Source organism: Hyperolius riggenbachi, chromosome 11, assembly GCF_040937935.1.
Source record: "Hyperolius riggenbachi isolate aHypRig1 chromosome 11, aHypRig1.pri, whole genome shotgun sequence".
NCBI lineage: Eukaryota > Metazoa > Chordata > Amphibia > Anura > Hyperoliidae > Hyperolius > Hyperolius riggenbachi.
This window is the reverse complement of record NC_090656.1, coordinates 153,718,693-153,740,472: the sequence shown is the minus strand read 5'-3', so window position 1 is coordinate 153,740,472 and position 21,780 is coordinate 153,718,693. Positions and strand designations below refer to the sequence as shown.

General features: G+C 42.7%; 1 protein-coding gene across 1 annotated transcript in view; it reads left to right on the top strand.

The window, feature by feature from the left end:
* The window catches only part of NUTF2 (nuclear transport factor 2), a 161,862-nt gene that overhangs the window by 35,032 nt on the left and 105,050 nt on the right, over positions 1–21,780 (top strand). The window contains exon 2 of the mRNA XM_068260422.1: positions 2,603–2,674. Coding sequence (XP_068116523.1) covers positions 2,603–2,674 — 72 coding nt within the window. The remainder of the gene's footprint in view (positions 1–2,602; positions 2,675–21,780) is intronic.

The following is a 21,780-nucleotide window of genomic DNA, read 5'->3' as shown; positions in this document are numbered from 1 at the left end:
GAAATCTTTCTTTTTTTAAAGCACTTAGTGAATGGCAGTTGCTCCGTCCAACTGCCAAAGTGTATGATGAGCAGGAAGGCTGGCCAGCATCATTGTATAAATCTTTTGCAGGGAATATCTGTATAAATAATAAAGGCTATGCTGAGAATCCCCCATGAAGAGATGGACTAACCCAAAACGGTTCTGATCTCTACGAGTTACTGTAAGTGACAGCAACATAGGAAAAAAAGTAATTCATGGCTCATTTTACTCTGGAAGAAATGTACTTCTTATTTGTATGTGTTTTAAATTTTAAGATTTTCGCAACAGTTCCTCTTTAAGGGATCTAAATGGAAGTTTCCCAGGTTCAACCTTGATGTCGGGAATTAACCACCCCAGGCATGAGAAATTTCGATTGAAGAGGTATTGTGTGTCTTGAGGTGCCCATACATGGTACAATTTTTCATTTTTTTCGATTAGATAATTTAGTTTGATTATTTCGTTAGATCAAATATAAAGATTTTTGCAGCATGTCCGATCAGATTTTTCTAAAAAAAAACAAAACAGGATAATCTTTCGAATTTCTTGATTGAAAAAAATATATATTTTTGACTTTCAATCAATCATTTAGATCGGATAAACGGGAAAATATAACGTTTTTATTGCATCGTGTATGGCCACCTTTGGGAACACTTTTCATATCCACACCCTAACGTCAGTCCAGAATTGATGCAGGCGTGGAAAGCTCCATTATTTATGGAAAACCCAGTTGTTTTTTACCGTATCTGGTACATCAGCTCTAAATTTGCATAATGCAGACGGTGAAAGATAAGCCCTGTGCAATAACTTAAAGTGACCCTTTTCGGCTGCAGGGGGCTGAGGGAAGCCCCAGGTGAGTATTTTTTGTGTATAGTTCATATAATAAAACTAACAATTTAATCGCTCCAGATTTTAGCCCTTGTTACCTGATTATTCTGATCCATGCTAGAACTGTCTTCAGTGGAGACACACTACCGCTATCTTTAATTGTTGATTTGCTTGTTAGGTTGCAAATAACCACTTTCTTCCTTTTAGGAATGGCTGGTTCTAAGGTCTTTCCATCTAGTTTCCAGCTGGATAGTAGTGTCAGCAAAATACTAGATTTCCAGTGCAAAATCGATTACTATTTTTATCAATTATTCATACAATCAAGATTGTATCACGTAAGGGCACACCATTGAACCTTAAGTTTACTTTGCTCACAATGCAATCACCTTTAGAAGCCTCCAGTGGATGAGACCTTAATGACAACAGTGACATAGTAATACAGGGTTGACGGGAGTTTTCACACCTTGTAACTTGTAAGGGTATTTCTTGCTCTCCACACACACTTTATTTTTTATTTCCTGGTTGCATTCACAGTAGGACGCTATGGTCGCACGTTATAAAGTCTTATAACGCAGCTTACTGCACTACAATGCTAAAAGTCGCGTTAAAAAAATGTTGCGTTCTGGTAACTCGCTGCTTGCAGTGCGTTACCTCTTAACGCAGACATGTTGCAACTTTAAAGAGGAACTCCAGCCTAAACAAACATACTGTCATTAAGTTACATTAGTTATGTTAATTAAAATAGGTAATCTAATCTCTTACCCATCCTGTTTTAACCTCCTGAGCGATAATCCCGAGCTGAGCTCGGGGTATGTCGCGCAGGAGGCGTTCTCAGGCCCTGCTGGGCCGATTTGCATAATTTTTTTTTTGTTACATGCAGCTAGCACTTTGCTAGCTGCGTGTAACTTTCGATCGCCGTCGCTCGCCGCAGATCCGCCGTGCCGCGCAGCCCCCCCCCCCCGCCCCGACCCCTTGCGCAGCCTGGCCAATCAGTGCCAGGCAGCGTTAAGGGGTGGATCGGGACTCCCTCTGACGTTATGACGTCGGTGACGTCATCCCGCCCTGTCGCCATGGGGACCGCGGAAGCCCAGCAGGAAATCCCGTTCTGAACGGGATTTCCTGCTTACTCTGATCGCCGAAGGCGATCGGAGTGGGTGGGAGGATGCCGCTGCGCAGCGGCTATCATGTAGCGAGCCCTGGGCTCGCTACATGATTTAAAAAAAAATAAAATAAAAAAAATGCTGCGCCCCCTCCTGGGCGATATAATTGTATCGCCCAGAGGGTTAAATGAACAGGCAAATGTTTGATTTCATGATGGCAGCCATCTTTTTGGTTGAAAGGAGGTGACAGGGAGCATGAGACACAGTTCCAACTGTCCTGTGTGCTGATCACCCTTCCCAGTTGCTAGGCAACGTGAATAACATAGGAAATCCCATCATGCTTTGCACAGCATCAGGGAAAAACCGCCCGGGCAGATTTCTTTGATGGGGCGGAGCTTAGCTAAAAATGATGCTTGGGTAAGAAAAACAAAGTTCTGATGCTGTGAAACTGTTAAAGAAAACACCAAGCCTTTTCAGTTCTGCTGAGTAGATTTTTAGTCCGGAGGTTCACTTTAACAACGTATTAAACCGCAACATCCCACTGTAAATACAGCCTTAATGGTATCTCTCTGTCTCTCTCTCTCTCTCTCTCTCTCTCTCTCTCTCTCTCTCGATATCTTTATCTATAGATATATTTTTTTTTTAATCTCCTTTAGACTGATGATTCATGCCTGACATGGGAAGGACAGCAATATCAAGGGAAGGAGGCTATTGTAGAGAAGTTATCGGTAAGTTCACTTGTACTTTTCAATTTTGTTTGAAAGGCTTTTTTGTTTCAATTAACTTTTCATTGAGCATTTGAAATGTATATATCTGTCATAGTAGAATCTACTGTACTGTACAGTTTTAATATTTAAAAAACAAACAAAAAACTGGTATATGTTGCAATCAAACGAGATTAATGTAACTACTCGAATATGTTTAATGTAAATATCAAGTTCTTCTAATTTTCGGTTTGTGGCTTAGACATATTTGCACATCTCCGTTAGAAAATGTTTCCTACTGTTTAGTGTTTTCAGTCTCTTAGCAGGGCTCTTAATGACAGATTTCTTAACAAAACTGGGCAAATACTAACACCATAAATGTGTATATAGAACACTAAAGTGATTTGAGCCTCTGCTTAATTTGTATGTTTACCCATTTACAAAGACATGAACAGTTTGTGCTCTTTATGGTAGTTACATTTTAATGAAGAGACAAAATTTAGAAAAAAATACATAATGTAAGTTATACTTTTTTTTTTTTTTTTTTGCATGCCATTGAGTGAAATCGGTATTCGAGCATCTACAACCCAACCATACTACTGACCATGTTACACATAGAGTACAATCAATCAATTACATATACACCTGATCTCAATTTGTTTTGTGTATAAAACACACCAAAGAATCAAACCCGTCGACTACAACCTCTTGATCACCATGGGTTTGACCAGGGCGCTTCAAAGGAAGTCTGTTTCAAGATTTAAGACCTTCACATTGCTTGAATGGGGCTACAAGACCATTGGCAAGATTATTGATGAGAAAATAGCAGTTGGTGTGATTATTCAGAAGTAGAAGTGTGATGCTTGCCAAGTTATTCACCTGCAGATCAGCACCTATGCCCCAATCTATCTCCACTACCTTTACCTTATGTGGCGCGTCCCCGCTTGAACAGGAGGTGAGGAAATAACACCTGCCTTACTACGGTTACACCCAAGACTTTAATGGTGCAGGTATAAATGCTGATTGTAGAGCAGAATAACTCAGCAAAGCCACAGAGAGATAGTCCAGAAACAGTCCAATGTCATACACTGATGTCCGATATATCGCAGTACAGATAAGGATTAGGCAAACTCAGGTCAAGGTAATTCCAAAGGTCAGTCCAGGCAGTGATCAAGAGAAGTCCAGTAAACAGGCATGGTCAATTCCAGGTAATCCAAACAGTAGCAAGATAACACCCAGCAGTTCGTAAACCAACACTGACATGACGCGTACCCCCGCCCCTGTTGCTAAGGACGCCAGGCCTGCAGTGAGCACGCGAGGGATGCACAACCCGGAAGTGTCAGTGCACGATGGAGTTTCAGAGGGGAGAGCCACATCGCTGGATCCTGGAGGTAAGATCATGACAAGAAGACATTTGAAATGATCATCACTGATCATGAGAGAGGCTTTATCCTTACTAGTCTCTCAGTTCCTGCCACTGAAATCCAGCAATCATGCCTGTATGGTAGAGATGGTTGTGCTTATAGAAAGTTTCTCCACAGAGGACTTCTGGGGCTCTGACCGAGCGACGATCGGGTTTTTGGTCACATCCCTAAGGCTTTTCTCCCACAATCGCTCAGTTAGACAACCTTTTTAACTCTAGATGTCAGTCGGTTAAATCCCTGGATCAAGTCTCCACGAATTAGGGAATTAACTAGTAATTATAGCCATGGATGCCCTTCAAGGCAAGGTAAGCATCCAAGCACTCTTTAAATGCAGATGTAGAATTTGCCATAAGTACTTCCCGAGGTAAGGTATTCCAGATTTTAATCACTCTCACTGTGAATGACTCCTTTCTATATGGATGGCCAAAATTTGTTTTCTTCCATACGCAGATCATGTCACCTTGTCCATTGTACAACCCTAGGGACAAAAGGCTTTTCTGCCAAGATTTTTGTATTGCCCTCTGATGTATTTATGCATGTTAAGCAATCACCTCTGTCGCCAGAAATAAAATCTATTTTCTAAATTATAATAATAAATAGCAGCCTTTTTTCAGCTGCATGATGACAAATATAAAATATTTTACATTGGAGGAACCCCTCACTTCCTTTCATAGGGCTGGTGCACACCAAAACCCGCTAGCAGATCCGCAAACGCTAGCGGTTTTTGAAACGCTTTTTCTTTTTATGAAGCGTTTCAGCTAGCGTTTTGCGGTTTTGGGTAGCGTTTTTTGTGTAGTAGATTTCATATATTGTTACAGTAAAGCTGTTACTGAACAGCTTCTGTAACAAAAACGCCTGCAAAACCGCTCTGAACTGGCGTTTTTCAGAGCGGTTTGAGTTTTCCTATACTTTACATTGGAGGCAGAAACGCCTCCGAAATCCAAAAAATGCTGCAGCCCGGGAGTATGCGTTTCAGCAAAACGCCTCCCGCTCTGGTGTGCACCAGCCCATTGAAATACATTACCCTAGCGTATCCACAGCCGCAAGCGGCTGTAAAAACGCAACAAAATCCGCTCGGTGTGCACCAGCCCAGATTGCCGGGACAGAATCTGGCAGACTGGTGGAGCATGAGGTGTCCGGCAAAGGAGGAATTGCTGGCTGCCACCTGTATAACCCTAGTTATGAAAAGAGAAGGGTGAAAAGCATGCACTGAAATGCTCATAGGCTTGAAGGAGTGTTTACATATCTTTGTATGTGTCAGAGTGGTGCAACTAAATATTTTGAATTAAAAAAATGTTTGGTTTGGGCCCGCTTTAAGTGAGCTCTTCTGTCCCTCTGATTAATTTAGTTGCCTGTCTCTGTACCCGTTCTAGTAGGTCAATGTATTTTCCGTAGTGCAATGCCCAAAACTGTATCCCATACTCCATATGTGGCCTTACAAGGAATTTATACAAAGGGAGTAGTATACTAGCATCTCAAGATTTTATTTCCCGTTTTATGCATCCCAGAATTTAATTTGCTTTAGCTAACGCTGCTTGGAATTGTATATAATTACTTAACTTATCAACTAGTATTCCCAAGTCCTTTTTCATGTCTGATGTTCCCAGCTGTATGCCTTTTATTTTATGTGGTCCTTTAATTTGGTACGTCCAAGGTGCATGCCTTTACATTTTTTGACATTACATTCCATCTCCCATGTGCCTGCTCATATGGCCATGTTGTCAAGATCCTGTTGTAATATGTCACTATCTATCTTTTTTGTTTACACCAATTTTTATTAAGCATAAAAGCACAACCAGAATACAGTCAAGATCAGCTTAAATCTCAATTTTTCTCTGAGATATTAGTCAAATACAGGTAACGAGAGAAAAAAGTTTAATAAAGTCAACAACCCTGAGATGAGTCTGATATATATCAGATTTACATCTCTTACAGGGTCTAAAAAGTAAGACCACAAGTCTATGGCATTTAAAACTTTAACCACGAAGTCCAGATTTAAAAAAAAAAAACTAATGTGGTAATATTCACTAATCTAACAGCGGTAAGAGGCTTTAGGCACTAATAGGCTAAAAAATTGTTGAAGAATAAAGAAATTAACTAGAAGGAAGAGAATATAGAAGAGAAGTGTAGGAGAACCTTGGAATGTCGACCAACCATTTTGCCAGTAATCGCCACCATTTAGCATTGTAGAATCTGGAATTCTAGTGTTTGTAGTCTGATCGCCTGCTAAAAGGCAAAAGTTTGGTTACATACCAGGGCTGTGGAGTCGGTCCAAAAATCCACCGACTCCGACTCCTCAGTTTAGGATTCCTCCGACTCCTTGACTCCGACTCCTCTAATTTGCATATTACAATTTTTTTAATTAAAAGTATGTAACATGAAATTCGTCTCTTAACTGCCAACGCTTAGGAATTTTACAAGACAACTGAAGTGAGAAGGATATGCAGACTACTATATTTATTCCCTTTAGACTAAAACTAGTCCTTGGTAAGAGTACTTGTAAAAGGTACAAACCGGAACAAAGAACCTCTATCAGGCCCTAGGCAATGTAAGTGTGGGTGCATGTAAGAATGATGTGCAGGTACTCTGCAGGGGAATGAGGAGATTCTTCCTCTATTACACATTCTTCATGCACAATCTGAACAAGGTTTATGGGTGACAGACAACACCTCTGTGTTCAATGTGCACAACATTCTCAGTGGATTCCCTGCAGCACTGTGGGGAGTGCATATGTAGAGTATAGTACTACTGTGTAACAAAGTAAACCTGAGACAGATGAAATGAAAGTTTTATACATACCTGGGGCTTCCTCCAGCCGCCTTCAGGATAATCAGTCCCTCGTTGTCCTCCTCCACCACCTGGATCTTCTGCTATGAGTCCAGGTACTTGAGCCAGTCGGGCGTAGTGCGCATGCACACACTCCGCCGCCAGGAGCATACTACACCTGTGCAGCGCTATTGCGCAGGTGCAGAATAATCCTGGCTGTGGGAGCGGCATGCAGCTGGACAGCGCTGACTGGCTGAAACACTAGGACTCATAGCAGAAGATCCAGGTGGTGGAGGACAGTGAGGGACTGATTAGCCTGAAGGGGGCTGGAGGAAGCTCCAGGTATGTATAAAACTTTACTTTTCATCCGTCTCCGGTACCATTTAATTTGTAGTCGCCAAACCAAATTTTAACATATCAAATTATTTGATTTCATGAGCATACATTTGCATAAATCAGCATCAATACAGAATTATTTCCATCTCATTGACCATCTCTATTAGTGACACAGCTACACATCAGGCTTTATTCTTACAGCATAGATGTTTTATTTAGATATAGATATAGAGATAGATAGATATAGATAGATAGATAGATAGCTAGATATAGATAGATATAGATTCCTGTGTACACATCATATATACAGTCACAATCAGATATGTATATTTGACCTTAAAGGGATACTGTAGGGGGGTCAGGGGAAAATGAGTTGAAGTTACCCGGGGCTTCTAATGGTCCCCCGCAGACATCCTGTGCCCGCGCAGCCGCTCACCGATGCTCTGGCCCCTCCTCCGGTTCACTTCTGGAATTTCAGACTTTAAAGTCTGAAAACCACTGCGCCTGCGTTGCTGTGTCCTCGCTCCCACTGATGTCACCAGGAGCGTCCTGCGTAGGCCCAGTATGGTCTGTGTCTGCGCCATGTGCTTCTGGTGACATCAGGGGAAGCGAGGACACGGCAACGCAGGCGCAGTGGTTTTCAGACTTTAAAGTCTGAAATTCCAGAAGTGAACCGGAGGCGGAGCCGGAGCATCGGTGAGTTGCTGCGCGGGCACAGGATGTCTGCGGGGGACCATTAGAAGCCCCGGGTAACTTCAACTCATTTTCCCCTGACCCCCCTACAGTATCCCTTTAAATACGGGGACTGCTTTATTGAAGCAGCACAAGTAACTAATTTTGATTGGTTTATTTCATTTTTGTGGACTAAGCACAGCTATTACTGTATATATACTGTATATATACATTATTTTTAATGACTATTATCTGAGAAATAGAACATTTTATCATATTTTCTATTTTAATTACAGTTACAAATTCATTAGGAGTCGGAGTCGGTGCATTTTTTCCCGACTCCAACTCCAGGCACCCAAAAATTGCCCCGACTCTCCGACTCCACAGCCCTGTTACATACTACTATAAAATATTATACCTCATGCAAATAAAGTGCAATTTGTACAAGTTTCAGAATTTACTCCCAGAAAGGGAGCTATCCCTGGATTGTGCCAAAAAATGTATTCCATAGTTCCCACATTCCCACAACCCCTCCAGCAAAGATTCGAAGAATCAGGATATATGAGGGTCAAAATAGTGTTAGATAAAATTGAAATAACATTTTATATATATTTTCTTAGTACACATAGATGAATGTTTTGCATTGTCCCATATGTAATCCCAACATGTTCTGACAAAATAGTCTGAGACAATGCAGTTTCCCGCTTTTTCATATAGCATGGCTTGATTGCAAAAAGTAGGATCTGGTTAAAAGGATATATATTTGCGCTATAAGTTCCTTTTGATAACCTTGTTGTGAACATAGCTCCTCAAATAAGGTCATTGTCGGGGGATCTGTTTGCAAAGAACAGAATCTAAAAAAGGGGCAAAATCTGATTGTGTTCCCATCATAATTGCAGAATTCCGGGTCCTTTATCCGCTACAGCACCATAATCTATAAATTGGCATGAGCCAGGTTTCACCCAATCCTTCAGATTAAAAAATCCTAACCCATACCACCTTTCATAAAGGTTTGGGATAAACCCAGAGGGAAGTGAGGTTTCCCCAGAAAGGGCAATACGAGGGATGAGGCGGCTTTCAACCTTGCCTTTATTAGCAGTCTTTCTCCATATGTCTAAAGTAAAATGAATAGATGGCAGAAATGCCTGTCTTTGGAGTTTAGGCATAGAATTTGACCGTATCATGGAAGCCAGTGAAATTGGCTGAACGTAGTGAGCTTACAATTAAAGCCCATTTAGTATGTATCTTCAAACTGGACAACTCTTTCAATTGTCTTAGATGAGCCGCCTGATTATACAAAGCCAAGTTTGGGAAGTTTAACCCACCTCTTTCCTGTGTATCAGTTATACACCCTACGATTCCATATAAAGTTTTTAAACTCTTTCGGAAGAGTGGAAAATTGAGCATTAGGGACTTTCACTGGTAGGGTCTCAAATAGGTAAAGGAGTCATGGGAGAATGTTCATTTTAAAGATTAAATCCTTCCTAGCCTAGAGATTTTATAATGTGTCCATTTATGTAAAACTTTGTACGCAAAATTTTTAACACTATAGGGAAATTTTGCTACATAAGTTGCATAAGAGGAGTCAAATTAATTCCTAGGTATTTAATGAATTTTGTTTTCCAATGATGAGGATATTATTGTTTCAGGGCTGCCAAATCAGATTATGGGATGCCAATAGGGAGAGCCACCATTTTTACCATAATTTAATTTAAAACCTGAAAGGGCTCCAAATTCAATCAGAATTTTAGTGATGGTAAGGATGTTACGCAATTGGCAAGAGTTAAAAGTACATCGTCCGCAAATATCCGCAGCACGTTGGCGTAGTGGTTAGAATTCTCGCCTTGCTTCGCTGGGTCCCCGGTTCGAATCCCAGCCAGGTCAACATCTGCAAGGAGTTTGTATGTTATCCCCGTGTCTGTGTGGGTTTCCCCGGGCACTCCGGTTTCCTCTCACACCCCAAAAACATACAGATAAGTTAATTGGCTTCCCCCCTAAAAATTGGCCATACACTACACAATATAGACATATGACTATATGACTACAATATAGACATATAACAGAGGCGCTACACACGTGCACTTGGCAAATTTCTGTTTGTCCCCACTTTATTGCCTGGCATCCTTTGGGGTACCTATAATAAATGTGTTTATATAAATTCACACAGTCTTTCGTGTCTGCTTTCTGGAGGTAAGTCCACCACTTCCTCCCAGCAACTTTTTAAATTTTTTTAAATTTTTATCCTGGTGGCGCCTCTGTGCTCTTATTACTGACCTGTATGCTGGTAATGTTTGATTCCCATTTATTTTGTTTATAAGCAAACTGCCTTGTTTGTGTGTCTTTGTACCTTTTCTCTGTTTTTTTGTAAATATTTTGTATATATTTCTTTCTGCACTGTTCCACTTTTTGGAATATTAAATCTTTATTTAATAAGCCTGACTTCTGATGTACTAAGCAGAGCTTGCATCTTCTAGAGAGAGACTGCAGTGTAAGTGTGTTACAAGTTCAGTGCCTGATTGCATGCTGAGATTGTACCTTGCTACTGTGTGATTGCATTGGGTGTGTGGCGGTTTTGTATTCTGGCTTAAAGCTTGAAGCTGACCCAAATACGTAAATGCTGGACTGAGTGCAGGCCACTCGACAGCAGAGTGGGAATTGTTGACGTGTCTAGCAGCTGCTAGTGGTGGCAGAGTGTGTGTTGTGAGGGGCGACAGCTTTGTGTTAGCTTGAATAAGGCTGCTTCCCCTCGAAACAAAACAAAACAAAAAAAACCCAGTCGGGAACTGTCTCTGCAGGCTTGCCGTGGAGCCGGTTCCTGACTCAGGCCTCAATTCACGGAGCTTTATCAAACACTTTATCAAACGTTTGATCATTTTCCTCATGGGTAAAATCTAATTTTGAATTCACTAAGGTGTTATAGATTTATTGATCATTTCATCGATAAAACATTCGATAAATCTATAACACCTTAGTGAATTCAAAATTAGATTTTACGCATGAGGAAAATTATCAAACGTTTGATAAAGTGTTTGATAAAGCTCTGTGAGTTGAGGCCACAGTGTAAAATAAAAGGGAAAGAAAATAAACGGATACTTAAAGGGAACTGACCACATTCTCTTTCAATGGAATCTCTCCTGGCATAGAAGCTGCCATGTTCCCCCCTCCCCTTCTCACATTCCTTATTTACAGAAGTCAGAGATGCTATCTTGACACATTGACACAAACTTGGTCTTTGAACAAACAGTCCTAATTACTAACCCCCTTTGTTGTCTAATAGCATTGTTTACCTCTTGGTAATTAGCCCAATAAAACAATTAGGGACCTGAATGCTCTGCGGCCGGGGACGGCCGGGCAGCCCTGCTGAAACAGGGTAATTAATCTACTTTGAATGTAAAATACAAGGTAAAATGAAAGTTTATTTTAATAATGAAACAGATTGTCGGCATGCATTTTTCATGTGCTATAGAAATGTCCTGAATGATAAAAAAGGTGCTCGGTTCACTTTAAGTTCAGAAGAAATATGTCCTTTTGTGTGGAAATTCGAGCACATGGAAAGCTCTTGGTTTCCAGATCAGAGTTCAGACAAAATGGCAGTTAGCTCTGTCCTCATGCTAGCTGCGTGCAATCCTTATGATGGTAAGATAGAGGACTGGGGTGGAGTTCCAGCCTGGTCCTTTTGAATGATCAAGCTTTTAGGGCGTTATCTCAGAGTCCACTCTTGGGCTGGACTGGGCGTTATTACATTTTGGGCAGGAAGCTTAAGTCCAACAAATGTGACATTTCCATATTTCAGACCATGCTTCTCGCACACAAATAATAATCGCAAATTCATAATCCTCAAGAAATAGACGTCAAAATGATATTAAACGTGGATACCATACGATGTTCAGTTACTGAGAAATTTACGAACTCTGTGTCTGGGTATGTCAGCGGCATAAATGTAATATTAAAATACATGGCGGATCCTGACCAACAAAATATCATTTCCATACATATCATGAACGGCATCCTTTACAAGGCACAAAAATCATATAATACATGTGTTATATCTGCTGACAGTGGTACCAGCCTGTCTCAATCACAGTGAGTGGAAAGCTTGTTTCAGCCCTGTACCAAATGGCTCTCCTTTTCAGCTCAGCAATTCACACCTGACTGTTCTCTGCCAATGAAGTAAACTCCTTTTGTTCTGGTTAATTAAACATAAACATTTGCTTCCCTGGAAACATATGGCTCTGCTAGAAAAGACACACCCCAAGTTATTTGCATTCTGCTATAAGTACACATACAATTGGAATTGCACCTTTAATCACAATTGGAGCAGAAAACCAATTGCGAATGCGTTTTTTCTACAGCTCATCCGTGACACACCCATCCTATGGATCTAAGTGAACTCGAGTGGCCTAATCTCCATGGTCCCAACCAGTGACTGACTATGCATTACCTTGTACTCATACTGTGCTATGTAATCTGGTTTGCATGTATTCCTGTATTGTCTTATTGCTGTATGTCACCCCTAAATATTGCCTGTAACCTTAACCACCCTGGCGTTCTATTGATTGTGCCAGGGTGGCTGCACAGCACTATTTTTTATTTTTTTTGAAATCATGTAGCTAGCTACATGATAGCCGCTGAGCAGCGGCATCCCCCCGCCCCTTCCGATTGCCTCTGGCGATCAGAGCAAACAGGAAATCCAGTTCAGAACGGGATTTCCTGTTTGGCTTCCCCTGTCGCCATGGCGACGATCGTGATGACGTCATTGACGTCGTGATGTCAGGAGTACCGATCCACCCCTCAGCGCTGCCTGGCACTGAATGGCCAGGCTGCGCACGGGGTCTCGGGGGGGGGGGGGGGGGGGCCTGTTACGTGACAGGTAGTGGCGCATCGGCGGCGAGCGGCGCCAGTCCCCAACACGCAGCTAGCAACAGGCTCCGCCCACCCGCAACGTCATCCTGCCGGCCGGTAGTAAGCGCCGGCGGGATGTTAACACTGCGATTGCCGCCATACAAGCGTATAATACGCTTTGTAATGTATACAAAGCGTATTATACAGGCTGCCTCCTGCCCTGGTGGTCCCAGTGATCGAGGGACCACCAGGGCAGGCTGCAGCCCTCCCTATGTGCACCCAAACACACTGATCTGCCCCCCCCCGCCCTCTGATCGCCCATAGCACCCCTCAGACCCCCCTGCCCACCCCCCAGACCCATGTTTGCACCCAATCACCCCCCTAATCACCCATCAATCACCCCCTGTCACTGAAAACGCAATTTTTTAGTTTAGGTCCTAAACTGCCCCTGGGGGCTCCTGATTACCCCCCCACACCCTCAGATCCTCCCCAGACCCCCACCCCTGTGTACTGTATACATCTATTCTCCCCTGTAATCACCTGTCAATCACCCATCAATCACCCCCTGTCACTAACACCTATCAGATCAGACCCTAACCTGCCCCTTGCGGGCACCTGATCACCACCCCACATTCTCAGATCGCCCGCACACCCGCCCTCAGATCGCCTCCGAAGTGCATTGTTTACATCTGTTCTCCTTTCTGATCACCCATCAATCACTCCCTGTCACTATCTGTCAACGCTATTTTTTAGGTTAGGTCCTAAACTGCCCCCTGGGGACTCCTGATCACCCCCCCCCCCCCTGTACTGTAAACATCTATTCTTCCCTGTAATCACGCACTGATCACCTGTCAATCACCTATCAATCACCACCTGTCACTAACACCCATCAGATAAGGCCCTAACCTGCCCCTTGCGGGCACCTGATCACCAGCCCGCACCCTCAGATCTCCCGCAGACCGCCCTCAGATCGCCTCTGAAGTGCATTGTTTACATCTGTTCTTCCCTCTAATCACCCACTGAACACCCATCAATCACCCTGTCACTACCTGTCACTGCTACCCAGTGACATCAGATCAGGCCCTAATCTGCCCCTTGCGGGCACCCAATCACCCGCCCACACCCTCAGAACACCCTCAGACCCCAGCCCTGATCACCTCGCCAGTGCATTTCTTGCATCTATTCTCCCCTCTATTCACACCCTGATCACCTATCAATCACCCTGTCACCACCTGTCACTGCTACCCATCAGATCAGACCCTAAACTGCCCCTTGCGGGCACCCAAACACCCGCCCTCACCCTCAGATCACCCTCAGACCCCGCCTGAACACCTCTCCAGTGCATTATTTACATCTGTTCTCCCCTCTAATTCCTGTCACTGCTACCCATCATATCAGACCCTCATCTGCCCCTATGCGGGCACCCAATTACCCGCCCACACCCTCGGATCACCCTCGGATCGCCCTCAGACTCCCTCCCCCCCCCCCCCCCCCCGATCACCTCCCCAGTGCATTGCTTGCATCTATTTCCCCCTCTAATTACACCTTGAGACACCCATCAATCACCACCTGTCACCCCCTAGCACACCTACCCATCAGATCAGGCCCTAATTTGCCCCGTGTGGGCTCCTGATCACTCGGCCAAACCCTCAGACCCCCTTCCGATCACTTCCCCAGTGCATTGATTGCATCTATTCTCCCCTCTAATCACCCCCTGAGACACCCATCAATCACCTCCTGTCACCCCCTAGCACTCCTATCCATCAGATCAGGCCCTAATCTGCCCCCTGCGGGCTTCTGATCACCCGGCCAAACCCTCACCCGTACCACCACAGTGACAGAATTTTTTTTTTCTTTTCTGATCACTGCTGGTCTCTGTGACTTAATTGTCGCTGAGACCAACCGTTATGCCACACAATACGCAACCGCCAATCCAAGAAGCTACCATGCCCAGCCTTTTCGGTGGAAACCACTCCGTTTTAGAACGTAACATTTTTTGGGGCCTTTTTCTTAGAGAGTCTGAAGCGAGAATAAATCTCGCTTCAGACCTCATAGATAGCAGGGGCATGTGTGCCCCTGCTAAAACGCCGCTATCCCGCGGCTTAACGGGGGTCCCTGATCCCCCAAATCCCCTCCGTGCAGCGGGGGATCGCTTCCGCATTGAGGCAGGGCTAACCGCCGCAGCCCTGCATCACGCGCGTACCTCCGCCTCTCCCCCGCCCCTCTGTCTTCCTTCACTGAGAGGGGCGGGGGAGAGGCGGCGATGCGCGTCTGATAGACGCGCTGGGAGGTAGGGCTGCAGCCGTTATCCCTGCCTCCAGGAGGAGCAAAATCCACGACCAAGTTGGTCGTGGATTTTGCAAGGGGGGATTTGGGGGTGAAGGCAGGGCTGTGGAGTCGGAGTCGTGGAGTCGAAGTCGTGGAGTCGGGCAATTTTGGGTGCCTGGAGTCGGAGTCGGGAAAAAATGCACCGACTCCGACTCCTACTGAATTTGTAACTGTAATTAAAATAGAAAATATGATAAAATGTTCTATTTCTCAGATAATAGTCATTAAAAATAATGTATATATACAGTATATATACAGTAATAGCTGTGCTTAGTCCACAAAAATGAAATAAACCAATCAAAATTAGTTACTTGTGCTGCTTCAATAAAGCTGTCCCCGTATTTTTAAGGTCAGATATACATATCTGATTGTGACTGTATATATGATGTGTACACAGGAATCTCTTATATATACTAAATAACATCTATGCTGTAAGAATAAAGCCTGATGTGTAGCTAATAGAGATGGTCAACGAGATGGAAATAATTCTGCATTGATGCTGATTTATGCAAATGTATGCACTCCCTTTGCTGATGAAATCAAATAATGTGATATGTTATTAAAATTTGGTTTGGTGACTACAAATTAAAGGGTAACTGAAACGGATGAAAAGTAAAGTTTTATACATACCTGGGGCTTCCTCCAGCCCCCTTCAGGCTAATCAGTCCCTCACTGTCCTCCACCACCCGGATCTTCTGCTATGAGTCTTGGTAATTCAGCCAGTCAGCGCTGTCCGGCCGCATGCCGCTCCCACAGCCAGGAACATTCTGCACCTGCGCAATAGTGCTGCACAGGTGTAGTATGCTCCTGGCGGCGGAGTGTGTGCATGCGCACTACCCCTGACTGGCTCAAGTACCTGGACTCATAGCAAAAGATCCAGGTGGTGGAGGAGGACATAGAGGGACTGATTATCCTGAAGGCGGCTGGAGGAAGCCCCAGGTATGTATAAAACTTTAATTTCATCTGTCTCAGGTTTACTTTGTTACACAGTAGTACTATACTCTACATATGCACTCCCCACAGAGCTGCAGGGAATCCACTGAGAATGCTGTCCACATTGAACACAGAGGTGTTGTCTGTTCACAATCTCCTCATTCCCCTGCAGAGTACCTGCACATCATTCTTACATTGCCTAGGGCCTGATAGATGTTCTTTGTTCCGGTTTGTACCTTTTACAAGTACTCTTACCAAGGACTAGTTTTAGTCTAAAGGGAATAAATATAGTAGTCTACATATCCTTCTCACTTCAGTTGTCTTGTAAAATTCCTAAGCGTTGGCAGTTAAGAAACGAATTTCATGTTACATACTTTTAATCAACAAAATTGTAATATGCAAATTAGAGGAGTCTGAGTCGGTGGAATCCTAAACTGAGGAGTCGGAGTCGGTGGATTTTTGGACCGACTCCACAGCCCTGGGTGAAGGGACCCCCGTTTAGCCGCGGGATAGCGGCGTTTTAGCAGGGGCACACATGCCCCTGCTGAATATGAGCTCTGAAGCGAGATTTATTCTCTCTTCAGAGTCTCGTTAACATGGGTCTAGTCAAAAAGAATGTATTGCGGTCTTATTGGTCTATGCACCCAATACATCTCATGCCTATGTTCTCTGCTGCCATGTCCAGGTCACGATTTGAGAACATCCTGCACTTCCTGCACTTCAGTGCCAATACAACCTGTCATCTAAGAGGCCACCCTGCTTATGACCGGTTCCACAAAATTCGGCCCCTCATAGACCACCTGTCATCAAAATTTGCAGATGCTTATACCCCTGAACAGGCATTTTGAGGCATTTGGTTTCCAGACTGCTCACGGTTTTGGGCCCCTAAAATGCTAGGGCAGTATAGGAACCCCACCAAGTGACCCCATTTTAGAAAGAAGACACCCCAAGGTATTCCGTTAGGTGTATGATGAGTTCATAGAAGATTTTATTTTGTCACAAGTTAGTGGAAAATGACACATTGTGGAAAAAAAAACAATAAAAATCAATTTCCGCTAACTTGTGACAAAAAATAAAATCTTCTATGAACTCACCATACTCCTAACAGAATACCTTGGGGTGTCTTCTTTCTAAAATGGGGTCACTTGTGGGGTTCCTATACTGCCCTAGCGTTTTAGGGGCCCTAAACTGTTAGTAGTCTAGAAACCAAATGCCTCAAAATGACGTGTGAATAGGACGTTGGGCCCCTTAGCGCACCTAAGCTGCAAAAAAGTGTCACATGTAGTATCGCCGTACTCAGAAGTAGTATAATGTGTTTTGGAGTGTATTTTTACACATACCCATGCAGGGTGGGAGAAATATCTCTGTAAATGACAATTGTTTGATTTTTTTACACACAATTGTCCATTTACAGAGATATTTCTCCCAGACAGCATGGGTATGTGTAAAAATACACCCCAAAACACATTATACCACTTCTCCTGAGTAAGGCGATACCACATGTGTGACCCCTTTTTGCAGCCTAGGTGCGTTAAGGGGCCCAACGTCCTATTCACAGGTCATTTTGAGGCATTTGTTTTCTAGACTACTCCTCACGGTTTAGAGCCCCTAAAATGCCAGGGCAGTATAGGAACCCCACAAATGACCCCATTCTAGAAAGAAGACACCCCAAGGTATTCTGTTAGGAGTATGGTGAGCTCATAGAAGATTTTATTTTTTGTCACAAGTTAACGGAAAATGACACTTTGTGGGGAAAAAAAAAAAAGTAAAAATCTATTTCCGCTAACTTGTGACAAAAAATAAAATCTTCTATGAACTCACCATACTCCTAACAGAATACCTTGGGGTGTCTTCTTTCTAAAATGGGTTCACTTGTGGGGTTCCTATACTGCCCTGGCATTTTAGGGGCCCTAAAGCGTGAAGAGTAGTCTAGAAACCAAATGCCTCAAATTGACCTGTGAAATCCTAAAGGACGTTGGGCCCCTTAGCGCACCTAGGCTACAAAAAAGTGTTACACATGTGGTATCGCCGTACTCAGGAGAAGTAGTATAATGTGTTTTGGGGTTTACACATGCCCATGCTGGGTGGGAGAAATCTCTCTGTAAATGGACAATTGTGTGTAAAAAAAAAAAAATCTCATTTACAGAGATATTTCTCCCACCCAGCATGGGTATGTGTAAAAATACACCCCAAAACACATTATACTACTTCTCCTGAGTACGGCGATACCACATGTGTGACCCCTTTTTGCAGCCTAGGTGCGCTAAGGGGCCCAAAGTCCTATGAGCACCTTTAGGCTTTACAGGGGTGCTTACAATTTAGCACCCCCCAAAATGCCAGGACAGTAAACACACCCCACAAATGACCACATTTTGGAAAGTAGACACCCCAAGGTATTCAGAGAAGGGCATGGTGAGTCCGTGGCAGATTTCTTTTTTTTTTTTTTTTTTTTGTCACAAGTTAGCAGAAATGGAAACTTTTTTTTTTTGTTGTTTTTGTTTTATTTTGGTTTCAAAGTGTCATTTTCCGCTAACTTGTGAAAAAAATAAAATCTTCTATGAACTCACCATGCCTCTCAGTGAATACTTTGGGATGTCTTCTTTCCAAAATGGGGTCATTTGGGGGGTATTTATACTATCCTGGAATTTTAGCACCTCATGAAACATGACAGGTGCTCAGAAAAGTCAGAGATGCTTCAAAATGGAAAAATTCACTTTTTGCACCATAGTTTAACGCTATAACTTTTACCCAAACCAATAAATATACACTTATTGTTTTTTTTTTGTTTTTTTTATATCAAAGACATGTAGCACAATAAATTTGGACAAAAATGTATGTAGAAATTTTACTTTATTTGAAATATGTCAGCACAGAAAGTTAAAAAAATCATTTTTTTGACAAAATTCATGTCTTTTTTGATGAATATAACAAAAACTAAAAATCACAGCAGCAATCAAATAGCACCAAAAGAAAGCTGCATTAGTGACAAGAAAAGGAGGTAAAATTCATTTAGATGGTAGGTTGTATGACCGAGCAATGAAACCGTGAAAGCTGCAGTGGTCTGAATGGGAAAAAAAGGCTCTGGTCCTTAAGGTGTAGAAAGACTGTGGTCCTCAAGTGGTTAAAAGGTTATACAATTCCTTATAAAATTCAGTGAATAGACACAACAAAAGAGCAAGAAACCCCACACTGCGGTAAATTACTCAACAACTACAAAAGAACAAGAATCCGTATAGGCAAAATAATATATGACTCAAAATGTCAAAGTTCAGTGAATATAGAGGCCACTTTCCTAGGGTCATATTGAACCTGGCTACTTTTATCTGTCATAGAATAGACAGAATTGTGAACTTAAAGTCCAGCTTTCTTGCCAAAATAGTGTGGGAGTTATCCCCCCTTTAGAAATACAGCTGCCTAGTCCATCTAAGACTCTTATCCAGGTGCATGGTCTGAAAAATGTGTTCCCTGTTTAGCTGTTTGCATCAATGTATAATTTTCATTGGTAGAATGCTTCTTAAAATTAACTATAGCCTCAATCAAAGACTTTTGCAATTGCTGAAATCTTGCACAATTCTTATGTTCATCTTGCTCCTTCTGCTATAAAGAGACCTCTGACAGAGGCCTTGTGGGCTTCCCAAACTGTCCCCATAGAGACCACAGATTCTACATTTTCATAAAAAAAAAAAATAGGTTCAAGTCATTCATTCTATTAGATAAAAACTGTTTATATTGTAAAAGATAATTCAATCTCTAAAACATTAGTTTATGAGGTGTATAATTCCAACGTAAGTTCCTGGAAACCCCTTGGTGATCCGACCAAGCTTTGGATGGATATTGGCGTCTTCCAGCAGAGGAAGTACCACGGATGCCACAAAAAAATTGTCCAGACGTGATTGAGAGGCATGTGTGGGAGAGAAGAATGTATAATCAATTTCTTTAGGATTTAGGGCTCGTTTCCACTATTGCGGTGCGGAATCGCCTGGATTCCACCGCTGACGAAATTGCATGCGGATGCGATTCCCCATGTGTTTTTTTTGCAGCGAATTCGCATACGTAAGGGTATATGCGATTTTTAACCATGTCACTGCCTTTGTGAATTAACATTGGTACCTATGCGAATTCTCGGCAGAAAACGCATGCGATTTCCCTATTGAATACATTGTGTGCGATTCGCCTGCACTCCACACGCAGGCGAATTCTGAGGGCTCTGCCGTGCAGAAAAATCCTGCACAGAAAACCGCACAGCAAAACTGACAAGTGGAAACAGGCCCATCCACTTGTATTGGCTGTGCAAATCTGCATGCAGGAAACGCATGCAGATTCGCGATAGTGGAAACGGGCCCTTTCAATGCACCATAGATCTAAAAGCTTAGATTTCCATAAGAGGACCCTAAATAGTCTGGATTGTTTCTCATGTGAATGAGCTACATCAGGGTTAGAAGGTGTTGATCTGTCCACAACCGAAGAGAAGGACAGGTTGAAGTCCCTTCCCAGTATTCAAGAACCTTCAGCTATTTTTTTCCAATCACTTCAGTAAAGCCTCAAGAAAAGGTATCTGGTTAACATTTGGTACATAAGCATTTAGTGTCATAGGTTTACCCTCTATGGTCCCAATCAGTATAATATAATGCCCTTTCGGACCCTTAATTGTATGAGACACTTGAAATGCTCAATTTTTTTGCCACGCCTGCTTTTTTTCTGAGGGTCAAAAGCCAAATACGCCTCAGAAAATTGCTGAAAAGACGCAGAGTCTAATCTTTTAACTACTTGACCACGGAGTGTTTTTTTTTTCCCTTGTGGACCAGAGCAATTTTCACCTGTCAGCGCGCCTCCCTTTCTTTTGCTAATAACTTAATCACTACTAATCACAGTAAAATTATAGTTTGTTTTTCTCGCCACCAATTAGGCTTTCTTTGGGAGGTACAGTATGCTAAGAATTTTTATCCTAAATGCATTTTAATTTGAATAAGAAAAAAATGGAAAAAATGCATTTTCTCAGGTTTTGGCCATTATAGTGTTAAAATGTGTGGGTTTTATCCACAGTAGAACGTTTTATTTTATTTGCCCATTTGTCCTGGTTATTGCAACGGTTAAAACATTTCCCTGGTACAATGTATGGCTCCAATATTTTATTTGGATATAAAGGTGCATTTTTTCAGTTTTGCGTCCATCACGAATTAGCCCGTAAATTAAAAATTAATTATTATATACCCTCTTGACATAAATATTAAAAAAAAAAAAGTTCAGTCCCTAAGTCCCTTATATATATATTTTTTTAAAAAAATTTCCTATACAAAAAAAAAAGTTTGGATAGTATGGGAGGGTGTGGGAGGGAAATAGTTAATTATAAAACTGTGTGGGGATTTTTATTAAATAAAAATTAATTTTGGTGTAATTTACTATTTGGCCACAAGATGTAAGTACGTGAATCGGAAATAATGCGTGCCACTTAACAGGAAAGGTGCACTGAATGCAGGCGTCTCATAGTCGCCAGCATTCATTGAATCGGGGGCTTAGATAATGAATAGGAACTGCGTTCCCAATACATTCATCTCCCCGCTAACTGGCAGTAATAGTGGCATGAGCATGCGAGCGGCGGATGCACACCGTTGCAGACTTGTATTCATGGCCCTGGTGCACCCGGCGACCTTTTCCAGGCCGTGAATATACTGCATGGCGTGTGCGGTAAGTAGTTAACCACTTACTGACAAGCTGACACATTAAAACGTCCTGTTGGAGCCTGTTAACGGCTCCAGGACGTTTTAATGCGTTGCTCGCTCCCCCCGCCACTGTGCATGTGTGCGCGCCTCCCCGCCACCGTAAATAGTT